General features: G+C 67.4%; 1 protein-coding gene across 2 annotated transcripts; it reads left to right on the forward strand.

Annotated features, from left to right (window-relative positions):
• The first annotated feature begins 340 nt into the window (after nucleotides 1-340).
• Nucleotides 341-9,113, forward strand: ENGASE (endo-beta-N-acetylglucosaminidase). Of its 2 annotated transcripts, none has more exons than XM_081110342.1 (14): nucleotides 341-448; nucleotides 1,590-1,657; nucleotides 1,768-1,969; nucleotides 2,860-3,008; nucleotides 3,698-3,855; nucleotides 4,356-4,504; nucleotides 4,737-4,902; nucleotides 5,713-5,816; nucleotides 6,148-6,256; nucleotides 6,439-6,629; nucleotides 7,137-7,285; nucleotides 7,704-7,812; nucleotides 8,099-8,213; nucleotides 8,419-9,113. In XM_081110342.1, the coding sequence occupies exons 1-14, from the start codon at nucleotides 363-365 to the stop codon at nucleotides 8,836-8,838; spliced, it is 2,175 nt and encodes a 724-aa protein (XP_080966468.1). In that variant the 5' UTR covers nucleotides 341-362; the 3' UTR covers nucleotides 8,839-9,113. The 2 variants fall into 2 exon arrangements, with proteins under 2 accessions (XP_080966468.1, XP_080966469.1); XM_081110343.1 differs by having other exon boundaries at nucleotides 357-448; nucleotides 7,707-7,812.

Raw genomic sequence — 9,113 nt, forward strand, 5'->3', positions numbered from 1 at the left:
CCCGGGCTCAGACCCAGGCCCCCGCGGCTCTCCGCGCCCGCCCCGCCACAGCCCCACTCCAGCCGGCCCCGCCCCTATCAGGCCCCGCCCCCACCCCTCCTCTGACTATATAGCCCAGACGCAATGGCCCCGCCCCTCTTGCTGCCGGCCCCGCCCCTCAGGCCCCGCCCCCGGCTCGCCTCTGGTTATAAGGTCGCATCCCGGCGCCGCCACAGCCTAGAGCGCTGGCCCGAGCCCCGGGAGCCCAGTTAGAGCTGCACAGCCGCGTCGCACGGTTCCCATTGGTCGGCGGGCGGCCGCCGAGGCGGACCCGAGCCTGCGATTGGCCGGTGGCGGCTGTGGGTGGTGGCAGGCGCGGTGTCATGGAGGCGCCCCGGGTGCCGCGGGAACCTCACTCGCCTGCACCGGCGATTCCGGAGGAGCGGCGCGAGCCGCGGCCGCGGAGGAGGTGCGGAGGCCGGGCAGTCGGGCCGCAGTCGGTGGGCAGGCAGGTTCGGGCGCCGGACAGCGGCCTCCGGACCCCACGCCTCCGTCCGCTGGTCCTGCACGCCTCGCACCGCAGCTGGCGCGGGACCAGGTCTCCGGACGCCCCCGCGTCCCACGTGGGAATTGAGTCCATGATGCCCGCGCCGCTGGGCCGGGGGTCCTGGGAGGCGCCTGGACCCGGCTGGGCCGGCCGCTGAAGCAGGTTGGGGTGCATCGGAGTCCGTGCGGGACAGGAAGCGGTGCTGGCGGAGCGGGAACTTTGGATCTGGAGGGAGGAGGGAGATTTCAGCGGGGGGAGCAGAAGGAGCGTCCAGCCTGCTAGGCGAGGACGGCGATGGCAGACCTGGCCGGAAGCGCTCTGAGCGCTGGGTCGCTGTTGAGCTGCCAGGACAGCAAGTAGCCTCCGTAGCTGAAGTAGCTTTCCCCAGTTTAAGGGGCCAGAATGGGCAAAGGCACCGAGGCCTGGGAGGGAGGACATGCCCTGGGCCGGGGCTTCCTTCTTCCCGCCATTCTGGGACCTGGCAGATGGTACACGCCCCCGAATGAACCGATGTGAAGTCCAGGGCCAGTGAATGGCAGCGGCAGCGCCTTCCCCGCTGCTGCTCTGGAAAGGAGAAAACCTTTTAAAAATGAAAGATGCTTATTTATCCAGGGTTTTCTGACTCAATGTCGCAACAGTGTTCTTTTCCTCAGAGCAACCCTCCGTGAGGACCCTATGTTATACCCCATAGCAGCCCTGCCCTGGGGGGTTAGGGTTCCACGGAACACACTTAGGGAAACGTGGACGGTAGAGGAAGCTTGGCCCCTGCTCTCCTAGGCCCTTAAACTTCCTAGTTCTCGGAGCTGTCCTGCTCCTTGGCTATAGCAAAGCCTGTGAGGTGTGTCTCTTTGGCCTCTGCCGGGTGATAGGAGGGTCCGGCGTTCATCACAGCGAGAGGGGGGGTAGGGGGGCACGTCTGGCCAAGCAGATGCACGTGTCCATGGTTTGTTTGTGACTGTCTCCCTCCACGAGCCTCGATAGGGCCTGGTCCACTCGCTTCTGAGCGTTCTTTTTCTTTCCCCTTTTACTTAGAAAAAAACTTAAAAAGTCCCTCTTTGCTTAGAACCGAGGAGGCTCAGGAAGCAGCAGTCTTTCGTGAAGTGGTCCGTTTCGCCCCGGACCCTTTGCCAGGTAAGCGCCCCGAGGTGCTCAGCTCACTCGAGTCTCTGAGCTCACGCCTGGGCTTCCGGCCGGGCTCCCGCTTCCTGCCTCAGGTTGCCTCTGCTTCCTCTTCTGACCAGTTAGATACTATGACAAGGACACCACCAAGCCCATCAGCTTTTACTTGTCGTCACTGGAGGAGCTCTTGGCGTGGACGCCCGGCGCGGAGGACGGCTTCAACGTGGCCTTGGTGCCCGCCCAGGACCGGCAGCCCCCTCTGAGCAGCCGGCGGCCCCGGACCTTGCTCTGCCATGACATGATGGGCGGGTACCTGGACGACAGGTGAGGACATGGCGAGGAGATCGCCTGGTGGACGGGCTGGAGGCGAGGGAGGGCAGAAAGAGGCCAGGCTGGGGAGGCCGGAGCCGGGCGGAGAACAGCGCAGGCCTCGGCGTTGTACGTGGAAGAAGAGGGGGTGGGTCGGGGGGAGCCTGGCCGGAAACCTGGCTCCTCCCCCGATGACTTGCTCTCTTTCCCTCCCTGGACTCTGACTCCGTCTTGCCCCCTGGCTTTGGCCTTGCAGGCCTGACCAGGGAAAAGGTCCCACAGGCTGTGCAGCCTTCGTGGGCAGGTCTGCACACGCCTCTCCCACCCCCAACCAGCGGCGTTTGCTGCCCCATCAGCGCACAGATCTCCACCGCCCAGAAAACAGCCCGGGCAGCCGTGCCGGGAAGGCTTGCGGCAGAGCTGGCCATCCAGGGGGGCGGGAGTGGCTGGCGAAACCGGGTGCCTCCCCTGCAGGCATGCTGTCCGGAAGGTGCTACTGCCTCCACCAGAGCAGGACGCCCAACACCTGGAGCTTTTGCACGAATCCTTCTGCCTCTATTTCCTGCTGTTGTGTTCCTCTGGGCATCAAGGAGCTGACGGCGAAGGCTGCACAGCCTGTGGGACATTTTCCCTCCGTGACAGCCCTATGCTACACCCCATAACCGTCCTCCCCTGAGGAGTTAGGGTTCCACGGAACACACTTAGGGAAGCGTGGACTGCTGAGAAAGCTTGCCCTCAGGACGGTGGCGTGGTCGGTGTCTGTGGGTGCCCGGCGCACAGCAGGCCTTTGGTCGGTGTCGACGGACGGGACCCAGGAGAGGCGTCACTCGTGGTTGCTCTCACCTGGAGGCCGCCGAGTCCTTATCCCGCGTCCTGGGCCCTGACCTGGCTCTGTTCCTCCCCAGGTTCATTCAGGGCTCAGGGGCCCGGAGCCCCTACACCTTCTACCACTGGCAGTACATCGACATCTTCGTGTACTTCAGCCACCACCTGGTCACCGTCCCCCCGGTGGGCTGGACCAACGCCGCGCACAGGCACGGGGTCCGCGTGCTGGGTGAGAGCTGAGGCTGCGCCTGCCGGTGACCCGCGATGACGGGGCTGGCTGTGCTGGGGAGAGCGCCGGGCCTGGGGGCTGCCCTGAAAGGTGGGGACAGGTGGAGGCAGACTCGTGCTGGGGAGCAGATGAATATCTAGTTTTGTGGCCGCTGGGTCGCTGTGGAGCTGCTGCTGAGACAGTGAGTCGCCTCCACAGACAACAGGCAGGCAAAGGGTGGGCCCTGGCCGGCGTGGCTCAGTGGATGGAGAGTCAGCCATGGCAAAGGGTCCCGGGTTTGGTTCTGGTCAGGGGCCTGTACCTTGGTTGCGGGCTTGATCCCCGGCCCTGGACGGATGGATGGATGTGTCTCTCTCACATCGATGTTTCTCTCTGTCTCTCCCTCTCCCTTCCACTCTCTCTCTTAAAAAAAAAAAAATAAATGGAGAAGAGAAATATCCTCGGATGAGGGATCCAAAACAAACAAACAACAACCCAAAAATCAGGTGGCGGCGGACCCCTGGGTGCAGCAGTCTCTCAAGCTTCCTGATCTGGTCCTTCGTTGCGAGAGTCACACCCACGCCGGCCCCGCCCGCCCCGTGTCTGATTCACAGGCACCACAGCGGTGCTGCTGGTGCAGGGACCTGTGCATTGGGCGGCGTCGGTCGGAAGGGGAGGTTCCAGGCCTGACCTCGTTCTCCGTCCCGCAGGCACTTTCATCACCGAGTGGAAAGAGGGGGGGCAGCTGTGCGAAGCCTTCCTGGCCGGGGATGACCGCTCGTTCCAGGCAGTGGCGGACCGGCTGGTCCTGCTGGCCCAGTTTCTGCACTTCGACGGCTGGCTGATCAACATCGAGAACTCTCTGAGTGTGAGCGCGGCCTTCCTCGTGTTGCCTCCAGGCCCAGCCTCTGCTGCCTCGGGGTGTGCCTCCGCCGTGCCCTCCCCTCCCCTTGCCCACACCCAGGCCGGCTCCCCGGCTCCCCGTGACAGCAGCTGGGCAGCTTCTCGCTTCCCAGTGAGAGCCCGCTCCTGCCCAGGCTCCCCGTGTGGCTGAGCTTTGCTTCTCTGGCTCCTTCCAGTGGATCCTCCTCCTCCTCCGTCTCTGCTTGGCTTGGGCTGCGTGTGTGGCTTCCTCTCCCGACACCCTCCTTTCTCTTGGGGTTTATCTTTCCTGGCCGCTGTGTCCGCGTCCTTCCTGCTTCTGAGAGGAAAGTGGACGTCTGGCTGGGCCGCCCTCGGGGGCTGTGGGGTGGAGGGCTTCTGGGACCCTGGCTGTTTGGTGGGGATCGGTGTCCAGTCTGTCCTGCGCCAGGCACTTTGACAAACACCTCGGGGCCTCACAAGGGTCTCGTCTTCGCCCCTCTGCAGCCGGCCGCCGTGGGGAACACGCCCCGCTTCCTGCGGTACCTGACCACTCAGCTCCACCAGCAGGTCCCGGGGGGCCTGGTGCTCTGGTACGACAGCGTGGTGAGCAGCGGGCAGCTCACGTGGCAGGACGAGCTGAACGAAAGAAACAGGTGAGCCCCCAGGGCGGTGGCACACGCACACAGCTGCGGGGTGGCGAGGGGGACGCAGTCGCCTGGTTGCCAGGCGCTGTGCGGGGGTTGTAGGCCATGGTGACGGGCCGGCCCCTGTTCGTGGTCGGGAGACTGCCCACAGCCCGTGGTTGAGTGGATGCAGGTGCTGGGGGGGCGGGGAGGGAGACGGTGGAGACCATGGGCCCTCACCTCGGCCCTCCCCTCATCCCAGGGTTTTCTTCGACTCCTGTGACGGCATCTTCACCAACTATAACTGGGGGGAGGAGCACCTGGTGCGCATGCGGGGCCCGGCCGGGGAGCGCCTGGCCGACGTCTACGTGGGAGTGGACGTGTTCGCCCGGGGGAACGTCGTGGGCGGCCGATTTGACACCAACAAGGTGGGTGGCGGCCCTGGAGGCTGGGGTGGGGGCAGTGGCCTCCCCGAGGCCCCGCTGGCTGTGGGCCATTCACCCCACTCCCCTCCAGGGGGAGACAGGCGCAGTTACCCTTCCCAGATGGGAAACCGAGGCACCAGGAAACATCGGTGACCTGCCCCGGGCCAAGCTGGGCCCCAGAGGTCTAGCTGCCGCCCACCTCTACGGTCAGATGGTACGTCCCTGGAGGTGCCCGGCCCTGTGCCAGGTCCCTGCTGCCTCCTGTTGGATGATTCGCTGGGCTGCCGTCACAACCGCCGGTGACTCGGGGACATCAGGGTCACGTCACGGTGCCTCCCTTCGCGGGCAGCTCGGGGCTGAGGATGGAGGCGGCCCCTGCCGTTTGGGAGCCGCTGTAGCAACTGGTGAGGCTCCGGCAAGTGGAGTCCTGTCGGCAGCGAGAGGAGAGCCGGCCGGGGCACCGGGCCTACTGCGACTTAAACGGAGTCAGCCTGCTCCGCTGCCACGCCTGCCCCTTGCTGGGTGCCACGGCGACAGTCCCACTCCTTAACGGAGCTTGAGTGATTCCATTAATCTGCTAACGAGATTCACGCCTCCCGCCGTGTGTGTGACAACATGATGGGAGGCAGGAGAGACAGGCAGCCGTGGACATGCCACCTGCAGACCCCTGCCCACCGGCCGGTTCCCGGTGGACGACAGGGACCAACCTGGAAAGCCAGGGAGTTGGAGGGGGGTAGCCCAGCCTCCTTCCCAGGCCCGCCTGGCGCTGGTGTGTCCTGCTGTGCCCAGCGTCCCTGACCGCTGTCTCCGCAGTCGCTGGAGCTGATCCGGAAGCACGGGCTCTCGGTGGCCCTGTTCGCGCCCGGCTGGGTGTACGAGTGTTTGGAGAAGACGGAGTTCTTCCAGAACCAGGACAAGTGAGTCCTGCCCGGCCCGGGGCTGCGTGCGGGCTGGCGGCGGCGGGGGCTCGGGGCTGCGCTGGCTTCTCCGAGCGGCTCGGGCCTTGCTCTCGGGCGCTGGTGGAGGCGGACAAGCGGCAGCACCTGGGCTGCTTCCAGGGGGAGCGTCCCGGAGCCCGGGGGGCTGCACCCACGTGTGCACCTCCCACACATCGTGTCTGTGGTCCGGGGGCCGCAGTCGCTCTGCAGGGGGTGGGGGAGCGCCCGCGTCCGTGAGGGCTCAGGGGCGTCGAGCGCCCTCCACTCCGAACTTCAGCAGCGCCCCCCACCCCTCCGCCCTCCTCTGCAGGTTCTGGAGTTTGCTGACTCACTACCTGCCCACCCACAGCATCTGCTCCCTGCCCTTCGTCACCTCCTTCTGCCTGGGCATGGGCACCCGCAGGGTCTGCTACGGCCAGGTGTGTGGCCCCACCCTGGGTGGCTGGGCAGTGGGGCTCCCTTTGCTCCATGCTCTGGGCCTGAGCGAGGGAGGGGGGCCTGGGCGTTCATGAGGGGCCGATGGCAGCTCTGCTCTCCCCGTCACTTCCCTGCACACCCTGCCGCGTGCCCGCAGCCGCCTCCAATCCTGCTTTCTCTCCAGGAGGAGGCGGTGGGGCCCTGGTACCACCCGGGCGCCCAGGAGCCGCAGCCCCTGTTTGGGGAGCACAGGCTGGAGGGGCCCGGGGAGGGCTGGGTGAGGATGCACAGCTGCCTGGCCGACGCCTGGAACGGCGGCAGCTCCCTGCTCATTCGGGGGAGGATCCCGCCCGAGGTGGGCCACGTGGCTGTGAGGTAGGTGCCTGGGCGGGAGGAGGCGTGGGTCCTCCGCTTCCCCCGGTGTCCCGTGGACCCACTGGCTGGGCGGCTGGGCGGCGGAGCCGGGGGAGGACGGAGGGCAGAACCCAGGCGGTTTTATGGCAGCGAAAAGCACGCCACACACTCGACCACCTGACCCGGTTCTGAGCGTCCACGTGTGAGCTGCGCACACTGTGCGGCCTCTCCGCACTCACCTGGCAAAACTGGAAGCGTCCCCACGGCCCCCCCCCCGGCCCCCAGCCCGCGGCCGCGCCACGCTCTGGTCCTGTGGGGCGACTCCTTAGCTCCTCGTCGGAGGACTTCAGAACAGGGATTTCTCAGTCCCGAGGGGGTCTGGCCTGGGGGACGGCCGTCCCCAGCGTGGCAGGACCGGGGCGTGGCAGCCGGTGCCGCCCCAGTGCCCTGTCCCTGGAGGGAGGGGGGGCCCGCCTGGCGGCCGGGCTCTCAGCTCTGGCCTCTCATCGCAGGACCTTCCTTCTCCAGGTTGTTCTCCCTGCAGGTCCCAGTGCCCCCCAAGCTCTTCCTGTCCCTGGTGTATAAGCTGGAGGGGACATCGGAGGTCAGAGTGGCTCTGGAGCTCACCACAGGGGACGCGGGCAGCTGCTCTATCGGGGACATCTCGGCGTTGAATGGTGAGGGGACTGAGCTGGCTCCTGCCTGCCTCGCAGGTCTCTTCCTCCTCGGGACGCTTTGGGGGGAGGCATCCAGAAGGTGGGGGTCCGGGGAGCTGGTGTGGGCAGTGCCCGGCATCCGCCTCTCGGGGGGGACGGCACCACTGTGGCCCAGCTCAGGGCGGGGGTCGGCTCTCAGCCTCCTGCTGGTCGTGGCATCAAGAGGGAGGACACCCAGGCCAGGAGACCGCGGAGGGGCCTGTCCTGAGCACCCACCCGCATACTTGCCTCCGCCCCGCCCTGGTTTCCCGCTGCGGCCTCAGCCTGTCGGGGAGGCCACGGGCGCCGGGGGCCACGGGGGTCTGGCCCAGCCCCGGGCCCCCCTCAGGGACTCCTGGTGTGGCTTCTCCTCTTCCTCAAGTCCCGTGTCCTTTCCCAGCAGAAACCAGCTCCCGGCACAGACCCCGACCCCTGCGGGTGCCTCCCACCAAGCTGGCCAGGTGGGCGGCCCGCTGTGGCCAGCAGCTCGGCGGGGGCTGGGTCCAGCGGTGAGTCCCTCTCCTTCCTGTTCAGGCCCCCACAGGGGACGGCCCCGCTGGTGGGGACTGGAGGTGTGCGAGGGCCCCTGTTGAGAAATCCCAGAACTGGAGGGATGGAGGGCGCTGGACTGACCCGCGCCCCAGGCAGCTCCCGGGCGCCAGCCATGCGCCCTGGGTGCGGCCGTGGTCCCGCCTCCGGTGCAGGGCTCCCCACGGACACCAGGGTCCACTCGGGATGGGTCTGCCTTCCCGCCGTGGCTGTGACCGCCGTGACCCGCGTCTCATTGGCCTCCAGCTGCTACGAGCTGAGCCTGCGCAGCTGCTTCCTGCAGGACCTCTTCGTCAGCTTCTCCCGGACTCCGGGCAGCCAGGAGGAGGAGGACTTCGTCTGTCGCCTCGGGGAGATCCAGGTCAGGCATCCGGGGCGCCTCGTTGGGGGCTCGGCTGAGGCGTCTGTCCCAACGCCCAGCAGGGAGAACGCCGCCCGAGCTGAGCGCCCTTTTCCTCTCCCCTCGGGCTCAGGGAGGCGGGTGGGGGTGCCGGGGAGTGGGGCGCGCGGGGCGGCACCATGAGCCCCCGGGGCTTCCCAGCCATGCCGTGCCTTCTCTCCACCAGGTGGTGGACGCCGACAGCCTGCTGAGCCCTCTGCCCCAGGTGCAGGTCCTCTCCGTGTCCAGGGTCGGCTGGCAGCGGGCGGCCCCGGAAGGCGCGGGCCCCCCGACCAGGCTCCGGCTCAGCTGTACCCTGCACTGGTCCTACCCGCTGCCCCACGCCCGCTGCTTCCGGATCCACTGTCGCCCAGGGGCCGGCGGTGGCCCTCCCGGCACGGGGCCCGCGGGGCCGGAGAAGCCCACGCTCCTGGGCCTGGCTTTTGCCAACCAGTACCGTGTCGTGGACCTGGCGGTGGCTGAGGCCCAGCCCGGCCAGGACGGCCGCGTGGAGTTCCTGGTGGAGCCGGTTCCCAGGGAGGGGTTCGTGGTGCCGCAGGCCGAGTGGGGCCGGGCGGCCCTGCTGTACTCCGTGCCCAGCACATGAGCGGACACCGAAGCCGGAAGCCGGCCCCACCGCACGGCCGGGGCTCCTTGCACGCGGGGCCGTGGACTGTGCAGACAGCGGCCCAGGACCTGGGGCCCGTGGCTTTCCCGGGGGGCCTTGGTGGCAGGAACAAGGCGGTGCTCTGGGTGCTGATTCCCTGAGGTGCCTGGACCCCGCCTTTGTGCAGTCTCTCTCTGCAGCACACAGTTCCGGGGAAAGCGGGAGGATTTGGGAAAGTCCAGTCCAGAAAATTCCATAAAGGGCGTTTCCTAACA

Source organism: Myotis nattereri (assembly GCF_964212035.1).
Source record: "Myotis nattereri genome assembly, chromosome: 16".
Classification (NCBI taxonomy): domain Eukaryota; kingdom Metazoa; phylum Chordata; class Mammalia; order Chiroptera; family Vespertilionidae; genus Myotis; species Myotis nattereri.

Excerpts from the sequence above, each read along its gene's own strand:
- ENGASE (XM_081110342.1), top strand. The coding sequence starts at position 363 with ATGGAGGCGCCCCGGGTGCCGCGGGAACCTCACTCGCCTGCACCGGCG. Across the intron at positions 1,658-1,767 it reads CGCCCCGGACCCTTTGCCAG|TTAGATACTATGACAAGGAC; the intron begins GTAAGCGCCCCG and ends TCTTCTGACCAG. Across the intron at positions 7,286-7,703 it reads GGACATCTCGGCGTTGAATG|CAGAAACCAGCTCCCGGCAC; the intron begins GTGAGGGGACTG and ends GTCCTTTCCCAG.